This window comes from Hemicordylus capensis, chromosome 3, assembly GCF_027244095.1.
Source record: "Hemicordylus capensis ecotype Gifberg chromosome 3, rHemCap1.1.pri, whole genome shotgun sequence".
Classification (NCBI taxonomy): Eukaryota; Metazoa; Chordata; class Lepidosauria; order Squamata; family Cordylidae; genus Hemicordylus; species Hemicordylus capensis.
The window spans coordinates 200,643,194-200,653,593 of NC_069659.1; the positions used below are offsets into that span (position 1 = coordinate 200,643,194).

The window sequence follows — 10,400 nt, forward strand, 5'->3', positions numbered from 1 at the left end:
GGGTTTCAGTCAAGTGGGGCTATCTGGGTCTAAGATGTGAGGACATTGCTTCATGCAGCTTGGAGGGTGAGCAAGATTCTGGCGGGAAGATCAGGACCATGGACAGCCCCAGACAATTGAAGTGGAGGGAGAGCCCGGAGCAAGGTAGATGTTGCCTCAGCAATGTTGATAAGCCCACTGCAGGCTTGGATCATTTGCTGACCAATTAGAGTGGCTGGCTAGTGCAACAGTTTTGCGCGGATGCATAATCCTTCCAACAGTGTTCTGCTGCTGCTCTGGATGTCAGCTGCCCTCTGAGGAAATGCATCTTCAGCCCTCTGGGTACAAAACCTGACCTGAACTTTTCTGTTGCAGGTTCAAGAGCCTTGGCGCACCCCAGAACCTCGCCGAGAATGGACGTGTCGGCCAGAATCTGTCCAGGTACGTCTTACGCTCCCTATGGAGGAGATATGGGGGGTAGGAGCCCACGGGGTGTACTGCGTCCTTGGTCCATGGAGGGAGTGCTGGATCCACTTGTGCACAGGGTTTGGGTGAAGTGGGGCCGTCTGAGCTGAGAGGACTTCCTAGCTGGGAGTCGACAGTTCCTGGGTAGTGATCTCTGCTCCCCTTGCCCCTCTTCCTCCTCCCACTGCTGGGCATCACGACTCTTCCAGGGCACGGAAAGAAGAGCAGCAGAAGGATGCTACAGAGAGAGTCACTGCTGCATCTGGCAGGGTCCCTCTAGCTTCAGGTGGTCCAATTATTCCCCCTCCACAGAAGTCTGTTCAGGCTGAGGTACTCCTCACTCTTGAAGTAGCTGAGATTTCAGGGTTGGGTCTGTGTTGTTTTCTGGATTCCTTTTAGAAGTGGAGACAGAGTGTGGCCACGGAGGGACTAAGGGAGCTCCGCAGTTCGGCCTGTAGGATCCTGGAAGCGCTGGAAGCCACACAGGTAATGTTGGATCAAAAACTCCATCAATGCAGAGGGAAAGGAATCCGTGGGAGCAGGGGCATAGCAAGGTTGGAGTGGGCCCAGAGACAAGATTTCAAAATGGGTCCTTTGCTGATATACACACACAAACACACTTCACAAGATATAGTGCACTCACACTCACATCCCCATTATGAATACGGTGAAGATCTAGTTCACTTTGAATCTAGGTTTTTTTACTCTCTGCTACTGCCGATATCCAAGAGAGTCAACCTAATTCATAGGGGGTGCAACACGGGCGGGCAGGGGGTCATGTGACGTGCCTCTGAGGGTCCCCTCAATAGCAGTGGGGCCCCGAGACGACTGTCTCCCCTTGCCTAATGGTAGTCATGCCCCTGTGTGGGAGGCAGGTGCAGACCCTGACAGACAGAGACCATTAGACATTTCAGGCTGAGCTACTCCTCAGTCTTAGCTCATCCTACCCAGCATATGGTCTACCGAGCAAATAACCCAAGTAGGAGAAGTGGGTCTGTGTTCTTTTCTGGCTTGCTTTTAGAAGTGGACATGAAGGTAGGAAATGAAGGTTTGAGTGGGCCACTAATGGGCACGTTGTTAACCTTCTTGCCATAGGAATTCCTTGCAAAAAACCCTACGGCGAGATTCTATGGGCCAGGAAACTTCCATAAGAGAATTATGGAAACCATGAAGGTGATGGAAGCCATGCAGGTGATGTCTGGAAAATGCTAGTAATTATGAACAGAAGATAGGCAGGACCAGCAGAGCTTCACCAGAAAGCACACTAAAGAGCTGTTCTCATGGCCATTGACTGGGTAGGACAAGCTGCCAGCCAGTCTCCAGAGCGGTGCGCCCTCCCAAGCCCCAGTCCTGAAAAAATCAAAAACTAGATCAGAGAAGAGGGAGAGGAACCCATGGGAGGCGGGTGCCAACTCAGACCTTGTCCTCCTACCCAGCAGATTACCCAAGTAGGAGGGAAAGTCTTCCGGGTTCCAGAAGGAATCCTGACCTCAGAGGAGCCATAATCTTGATTCTTTTCCAATGGGGGTCTATTGGGCTGAAATGGCATGAGAGCCGTTTCCACCTGTGCTGACCTCTGCATAGTTTTACTCTTTTCTCAGTGCTGGGAGGGCCCTTTCAGAGGGCTGGAGCCCTCTCTGGAGAGCTCTCTGGGAGGGATTGCACTTCCCAGCACTCTCTGCAGGCCTTCCGAGGTGGTGCTTTGGCTCAGGAGGGCTCCTTCTGCCTGAAGGGAGCCCCCACCCTCAAGGTGCACAGATGGCAGCACTGCACCTTGGGAATGGTCATCCCCACATGGTGCAAGGGGCACTGTGCAAGGTATTTGGCTTGGGCTGAAGCTGCACACAGGCCCAATCCACAATTTGACAGGCTTAGGGCTTTAAAGGTGCATAGGGTTGATGGAGCACTGATGAACACTGTCGCAGGCAGCTCTAAGGGGGAAGAAGGTTTTGAGAAGAAGATCAGGACCTTGGATAGCCCCGGACAGGGACAGTCGAACTGGGAGGGGACACCAGAGCAGGTTAGTTGTTGCTTAAGCAATGTTGACAAGACCTCTGCAGCCTTAGGTCTCTGGCTAGCTAGTTAGGGTTTCTGGCTAGTGCCATATTTTCACGCGTGTGCTGCATCCTTCCAGCAGCGCTCTGCTGCTGCTCTGGATGTCAGCCACCACCAGAGAAAATGCATTTCCAGCCCTCTGGATACCAAGCCTGTGCTGAATCTTTCTGCAGCCAAACCAAGAGCCTTGGAGCATGCCAGGACTGGGGACATCTGACAGAGACGGTGATCCTGGGTCGCTGCCAGTCACAGAAGACATTCAGGTATTGTTTGGGAAACCCGTCCTACTCCTAACAGAAGAGGAGGAAGGACCAGCAGAGCTTCAACCGAGGGCACGCTAGCTGCTCTCTTGGCCATCAGCTGGGTGGGACAAGCTCCCAGTCCCTCTCTGCATCTGTGCGCCCTCCCAAGCCCCAATCATGTATGGATCAGAAACTAGATCAGAGAAGAGGGAAAGGAACCTGTGGGAGGTGGGGACAGACACTGACAGGGTCCGGCCACCCAGCACAGCATATGAACCAAGTCGGAGGAAATGCCTCCAGAGTCCGAGAAGGGATCGAGACCTCAGAGCAGTGATCTTGACACTTTCCCAAGCGGGGGCCCTTTTGACAGTACTAAATCAGAAACTAGATCAGAGGAGATGGGGAGGAACCCGTGGGAGGTGGGCGCTGACTCTTGACAGTGTCAGAGGGGGCAGAAGAGTGGGTCAGGTGGTAGTGTCCCAATGGGTGCCTCCTACCACCCAGATTTCAAAGAATTTGGTGAAAGGGGTGATTTTTAAAAGAATTTCTGAAGTTTGCTCATCTTTAAGCTTCCTCTCCATCGGGAATAATGGGGAATTTCAGCAGCCCCATAACTCCACTTGGGGTGCACCAGGGTTGCTTCGAGCGAGTGGTGGTGTAGTGCACATAGGGTTCCAACCATCCCTAAACCCAAAACCCATGGGGCACAGGGGTTTGTTGTATCAGAGCTGTTCTTCTCAGAGTAGATTCTTGGATCGGAATGAGAGTGGATTCAAGGTGGGTCATTCTTTCTGTCCTAAATCATCACATCATATCTAGCAGCAGGAAGAATCCTTCACAGCAAGTAGCCAATCATTCATGCCTTAGCTGGGGAATTGCAGTTTGTTCCACCAGGGTCCGGAGAACACACGTCTGGCAGGTGGAGGGGTCAGATGGATATCACACTGAAAACGGAGGGTGCTGTTTAGCTTAGATTGTGATGAATTTCATGCAGACACCTCATTCGGCCTTGGCTGGTGAATGGCTCTTTTTCCCCACCAGGGTCCAAAGGGAAAGGCTTTGCAGCAACAAAGCATCCTGGACAAATACAGGAAGGAGGGCCGCTTCCAGAGATTAAGGTCCCTCCGGAAGCTGGATGAGGTGAGGAAATCAGAAGCATGTGGGCCCCACACGGAGAACCCAGTTCTCTGGGACACGCTTCCCTCTGAGCTCAGCCCTTTGTGGGTTGTCTCGGGCTGAGAGGAGGAGGGTCTTGGCCTCAGTGCTGCTGCAGTTGCGAGGGGGCAGGTGGAGATTGGAGCCCCCCCCCAGTCCAGTGGGAAGCTCTGCCCCTCCAACACTGGTGAGCCGAGACTGGGCAGCCTGCAAGCAGCTTCTCCTTCCCCAAGCCAACGTGGCCATCCCCTGGGATCAGCTGGACTTCAGGCGGAAACGGGAGGGTGCTGCAGAGCGTTTTCTCCTGCCCGCTCTCTTGGTCACATCATATGCCAGATGCAGGGGGAGAGCAACTGGCCCTGTCCATCCCCAACGGCACAGCATCGCTCTAGTGGCAGTTGCTGGGGTCTATCTTATATTTCTTTTTTAGACTGTGAGCCCTTTGGGGACAGGGGCCCGTTTTATTTCTATCTATGTAAACTGCCTGAGGAACCTTTTATTGAAAAGCAGTCAATAAATATGCACTGAATTCTTATTCGTAAGTCGTGCCTCGCCTTTTGGAGGGCCAGGATGTAGCAGGCACCCTCCTCACACCTTTCTCCCTGTCCTGGAATCCTGGAGACTCATCTGCCCACCAGACCCGGGCCAGGAACACCACGGCAGCCCCTGCCTCCAGCGCCAACTCCGGCCCCGCCCAGCACTGCAGGCTCCCCCGAGAGCACCGGAGAGGAGGTAAGCAAGCACTGCCCCTCCCGCACGGCCAAGCCCAGACGGGAAGGAGCGCCCCATCTTCCAAGCAAACATGGCCGGCCAGAGGTCCCCCCGCCCCAGGCCAGGAAAGCCCATTGCTCAGTGGTAGACTGGGTACCTTCTCTGCAGCAGCTCCCAGCTTCCATCCCTGGCAAAGGGCAGAATCCTGTCCAGTCTCTCCCAGGGACCCATGAAGGCGAATGTGCTGTTTGGAGGGCCAGGCAGAGTTGCAGGCCAGGGTGGGAGACAGAAGAGGAGCAGGGAGCTCCCCATCCCAAGATGAAGGCAGAGGCACCTCTTCCGGCCATAAAGGGGTCACCTTGCCTCGCGAGTAATTCAGGCTCACGGGCAGTGGGCATAGATATAGTGTATATCTATGTGAATCGCCTGCAGAAATTCTTGTTGACAAGTGGTCAATAAATATTCACTGGATTCTTATTCGTAAGTCGCACCTCGCCTTTTGGAGGGCCAGGATGCAGCAGGCACCCTCCGCACGCCTCACTTCCTCTTCTTGCATCCAGGAGTCTCAGCCGAGGCCAGGTCTGCCGCTGCCCACCAGACCCGGGCAAGGAACACCACCGCAGCCCCTGCCTCCAGCGCCAACTCCGGCCCTGCCCAGCACTGCAGGCTCCCCCGAGAGCACCGGAGAGGAGGTAAGCAAGCACTGCCCCTCCCGCACGGCCGAGCCCAGACGGGAAGGAGCGCCCCATCTTCCAAGCCAACGTGGCTGGCCAGAGGTCCACAATCTCAGAAAATGGGAATTAACTGGGCTGCCAGTCGGGAGCCACGAACCATGAAAAATGATCCGACTGTTTCGGAGGAAAGGTTTTCGTGATCGTAAAACGGTTCCCCAGAATTCTGGGAATCGTGTGGGTGAGACGATAGCCCTGTCCGGCCATTAGGACACGGCTGACAAGAGGGTAAGAGAGGGACGCAAATGTGTCAAATAAAGAAGTTATATGTGTGTGTGAACATGTAATGTGAATTATACTGAAGTGTGAAGGAGGCCTCGCACACGCTGATTCGCCCCCAGCCCCGGGTCGCCCCAGGGGAAGCCTTGCTCACAGGTTCAGCAGTATGCTTCCGATCCGAATCATGCATTTGAGAGGCCTGGACCCAGCGTTACTTTCAGAATGAACACAGGTACAGTCATTCACACAAACACATATACGCGTACTGCCATCTGTACACCCATACAACGTATTGTCTGAAGAGGGTTTATGTGCAAGTACAAGAAATGACATCTGACTGCTTGAGCAGAATGGTGAGAGTTCCAGCTTTCTGTTTTCCTCTTCAAAAAAAGAAGTTTCTAGACCTCATGGTGGAGGCTGCAGCTCGAATTTGGGTGGGATTCTTCTGGGGGGGGGACTGGGGCACTCTCGCTAGCTCTGATATTGATGGCCTTTGGCCTATGGGGCCGGGGCAGCTCTGATGGGGGGGCACTGGGGGGGGGGGCTGAGGATCTCTCTCTCTAGCGCCCTCTCCAGTGAAATAAAAGGCTGAGATCAGCAGCATCATAGAAGAAGCAACAAGGATGTCGACCGAGCACCATCACGGACCAGACACAGGCTCGGGCTGGCCCACAGGCGAACAGGGCAGATTCCCGGGGTGCCCTACCCGTGCGCCCCAACTCTCACCCTTCACCACCGATTCTTCTCCAGATCTGGCGCCCTCCCCACACACATTTTGGCGCCCTCTCAGTGCCCCCCGTCGGGCCCTGACCAGATCTGGCACAAAGACTCCAAGGGAGACGAGAAGGAAAGAGGAAGAAACGGCGGGATGCTAACAAAAGCGGCAACTTTATTAAGATACTCAATTAGGTCACAAGTCGTCACTTAACTTTCTAACTAAAGGAAACAAAACAGGGCAGAATGGAGTAGGCAAAAAAAGCTTTCCATCTCGGCCAATCTGTTGGAAAGCCAAAAATTCCTACTCGGCCCCCAACAGGGCGACCAGCAAAGCCCATTCTGCCCCTGGGAGGGAGGGGGAGGGAGGGAGGGAAGAAAGGAAGCCCAGGGTCACAAAGGGAATGGGAGGGCAAACAAAATTGGGGGGAGTCCCAGCCAGCCTCCCACCCCACCCCCCCGCTCCTTGCAGGCACGTTCACTTGGTCTCCTCTTCTGGGGCGGATCGACTGACTCCTCCAGCCGCCCAGCAGCAGCACATGCCTGCAAGAAGCACAGAGCAGCGTCAGTGGGGTTGCCCTGCTCCTCCTCCCTTTCCGCTCCGGCAGCCCAGCAAGCGGGGATCGGGCAGGGGGGTGGGGGTTGACGGGGGGGGGGCAAGCCAGAGAATTCTGCTTGACCTCAGCTCCCCACTGTGCAGCAAGGGACGGTGTCATGGCCACACCTCCCGCCCCGCTCCGAAGAGGATCTTCTGCTCACTCCCCCCTGCCCGCTGGAGCAAGAGGGGCTCCTCGCTTGCCCAGAGCAGATGGAAGGGAGCAGGGGTGAGTGAGGAAGCGGGAGGTCGAGCCATCGTCCAGCCTGGCCCAAGCACCCTCCCTCGGCCTCCTCGGCAGACCTGGTGGCTGATGCCTCCCTTGCCCCCTCGCCTCTGGGGTGGAGAAGGAGGAGCCCCTTTGGTGTAACAGGGAGGGGAGGGGAGGGGATGCGCCCCAGACTTGGGGAGGCCTGGGAGGAGAGGCCTGCCGCTGGACGCCTCATCACGTGCTACACAGCAGGGAGCGGGAGGGAGAGGAGGGTTCTCTGGCCTGCCACCGGGCAGCACCGGGGCGCGACTGGGGCTGCAGGGGCCCCCCCGAGTCTCCCGGGCTCCTCTGCTGCTGCCCCGGTTTGGGAGGGGGGAGGAGGGAGCGGAGGGGGGAGGGAGGCGTGGCTGCGGGAGGGGAGGGGGGGAGGAGCACACCCTCGGCAGGGGAGGGGGCGGATGCCTGGATGGTGCTTCCCCTGCCAGGGGAAGCCAGGCCGCTGGGGAAGGGGAGAAAGGTGGAAGGAGGAGGGGGCGCTCCCCGGCCAGCTGGTGGAAATGGAGGGAGGCGGTGACCTTGCCCTCCTGCTGGGGCCACACAGCCTCCCCGGACCCAAGGAGAGCCCAAGAATGGTTCCCAAGGGCCACTTGGGGGCAGGGTGGTCCTGTAGCCTCCTCCCACCGCCTGCAGCAGAGGCAAGGGGAGGGGCTTCTGCACCCCGGAGGCGGGGCTTCCTTGGGCCAGGGGAGTGGAGCCTGCTTCCCCCTCACTCCTCAGACAGAACTGCACTTCCCTGCTGCCGTCTTGTGGACAGCTCTTTCTATCCACGGGGTTGGAGGAGGTCTTCTGGCTGGTCCGGATCCACTGCGCTGCATGGTGTTTCTTCAGTCTCCCTTCAGCTGCTGATCTTCCAGGGGAGAGCACGGGGCTGTTGTTCCTGGAAAGAGAGAAGGACATTGGTTCAGAGATTGGGGGTCTTCTCACACTCTCCCCCATGACACCACCCAGCACCAGGGACTCCTGGCAGAATATCCGTGTCCTCATTTCCCAGAGGGAAGAGAGATCTTTCCTCTTTCCCTTGGGCTACTTGTACAACTGGCCACAAGGGCCGAAGATGGCATTCCAACACAAGGGAGGGCTGCCCAGATTCCTGCCCGCCCTGCCTGCAGCCCCAGCCCCCTCCCTAACCATCGGGGCCCCTTCAAGTTAAGCCCTGCCTTGGTCTGCTCACCAGTCGGTCAGGTGGAGAGATCACCGTACTCTGGCGGGTGTCTCTTCTTCTTACAGCCTGCCCACAAGCGCCGAACGGCAGCCCGCAACCCGTGCCGGGAGTGGAGGGAAAAAGCCTTCTTCACGATCTTCTCCGTCTTGCAGGCAACTCTCCCGACCTCGGGGTCATGGTCGCCAAGCAAGCTCTCCAGCGCTGGAAGGATGAAGGAGAAACTTCAGCAATGGCATGAAGAGATCACCCCACCCTTCGCCAAGCCCCACCATTTCCACACCAAGAGGGAGCAAGTCCTGACTCTTTCTCCCCTTCACTCTGGGAAACCCTACTGCTGGGCATCCCTGAGGATGCAACCGGGACCTTCCATTTGAGGGTCTGTGGTCCCTAAACCTAGGCCTCTCCCCTCACAGAAACTGCCCCTTCCCACCCAGAAACCTGCACTTACCAGCATGGAAGGTCTCTATGTTCCCTTCAGTGAGGATGCTGCCCTTTTTGTGGACCAGGTGACCTAAAAACAAGGGTGGAAGGAAATGGGACCACAGTTCAGGACCCTGCGCATGGACAGCTCACTTCCCATCATTCAGGAGAGGAAGTCCTCCCCTCTCTGCTCCCTCTGGGACTGACAGATTGAGCCATTCCTCCAGGGACTCTTATGTCACCTTGGGAGGAAATGAAGTCAAGACTCCTAGCTAACGCTCACTGGGCCAGTCCTCCTGGGGAGGGAACAGCTCCTGCCCCCCCACCCTTCTGGAAGTGCACTCAAGGAGAGTGAACCTTTGCCCACCAAGACGACCCACGAAGGGAGACCCAAAGGTCTTGTTTCCCTTACCGATCAGCAGGGCAGCTGTTCTCCTCACTGAAGGCTGCTCGCTGCGGAAGAAGCCCAGGATCTTGGTGGTCTCCATCTCCACGGCGTCCTCTGTGCCGAGCTGCCGAATCTGGGATCAAGAGCAAAGACAAATCCCGAGTGAGCAAAGCATCGCCCAAAGGTCCTTGAGCCATTTGAGCCGAGGGACGGACAGGGAGGGGCTGCCCTTACCAGACGCTTGGCGATCTTGTGGAGCAGCTCCTGCAGGCTGTAAGAGTCCCGCGCCAGCAGCCTGCCCTCCAGGTGCCAGAGGAGGGCTTCCGCCAGGAGGCTCAGATTGTCCTTTGCAGCCTGCCAATGAAAGACCGGAATGGGAGTGGGAAAGCCTCCCAAGGCATTCCAAGAAACCTCTTAGGGGGCTTCAAGGAGTAGGGGAGATTTTGGACTTTGGTGGCCTCTCGTTGGCTGAAGCACAGCCGAGGACAGCCAGATTCAAGAGGGGAAGCTTTTCCCCATCCCAGGAAAGAAGGGCCCTGGATGAACTCTGGGAAGAGAAAGTAGAAGGGGGTGGAGAGGTCCATTCCCTGAAAGGTTTCAGAGAGGCCTGGATGGGCCAAGCCACAGCGGGACAGCTGGATGATTCACCACCCCGTGAGGCTAGCTCTGAGGTCTGCCACTGGGTGGCTGGACTTGGGGAAGCCTAAACACCTTTGTAGAGGAGGCAGGAAAAAGTGGGCTCTCACCTGTGCTACCTCCAGGTCCTCATCCTCCACATGCATCAGCACCGCGATGAGGGTCGTGATGTTCTCTTCTGTACCCTCATGATGGTGGTGGCGGTGCTGCAGGAGATCCAGATGGGTCTTCATGGCTGCCCTTCGGATCTTAGCCTCCTCCTACAAAAAAACAGGGGTTGTCGTTGGCAGGGAGGAATTCCTCACCTCCATCACCATGAAGAAGAGCTTGCATGGGTCTCTTGCAAGAGGTCTCAAGGGGGTGTCCGGTTTCCCTTCTCCAAGCCGGTCGGAATCTACAGGTTGGCCGGCCCTCATAGAGCCGGGGCGGAGGGCTGGCGTGCAAGTACTCACGTGGTGGAAGAGAGGGCGGCACAGGGCAGCCAGGGCAGCATTCACGGTGGCCTGATGTTCCGATGGGCAGTGCCTCAGCCGCTCCATGAAGGCCAGGACCCCCAAAGTGGCTTCCAGACTGGAGGTCCTGAGCCCTCCCAGGATCCCGGCACTAAAATCCTGGGGTTTCTTTGCCTAGGGTGAAAAAAGGTGGATCCTTGGAGTT

At 56.8% G+C, this 10,400-nt stretch overlaps 1 protein-coding gene across 1 annotated transcript; it reads right to left on the reverse strand.

Moving 5' to 3' along the window:
• Positions 1-6,426: 6,426 nt before the first annotated feature.
• LOC128350116 (uncharacterized) lies at positions 6,427-10,398 on the reverse strand. The gene is made up of 7 exons (XM_053307823.1): positions 10,196-10,398; positions 9,854-10,003; positions 9,342-9,461; positions 9,132-9,240; positions 8,748-8,810; positions 8,309-8,500; positions 6,427-8,014 (listed from the first exon to the last, which is right to left on the reverse strand). The coding sequence occupies exons 1-6, from the start codon at positions 10,280-10,282 to the stop codon at positions 8,316-8,318; spliced, it is 714 nt and encodes a 237-aa protein (XP_053163798.1). The 5' UTR covers positions 10,283-10,398; the 3' UTR covers positions 6,427-8,014; positions 8,309-8,315.
• Between the last annotated feature and the right edge of the window lie 2 nt (positions 10,399-10,400).

What these genes read in the sequence shown, in the direction of transcription:
- LOC128350116 (XM_053307823.1), bottom strand. Translation starts at nt 10,282, where the DNA reads ATGGAGCGGCTGAGGCACTGCCCATCGGAACATCAGGCCACCGTGAAT. An exon ending in ACAAGATCGCCAAGCGTCTG is followed by an intron (nt 9,241 to 9,341) that starts GTAAGGGCAGCC and finishes TCTTGATCCCAG; the next exon opens with ATTCGGCAGCTCGGCACAGA. An exon ending in AACAGCTGCCCTGCTGATCG is followed by an intron (nt 8,811 to 9,131) that starts GTAAGGGAAACA and finishes CCTTGTTTTTAG; the next exon opens with GTCACCTGGTCCACAAAAAG.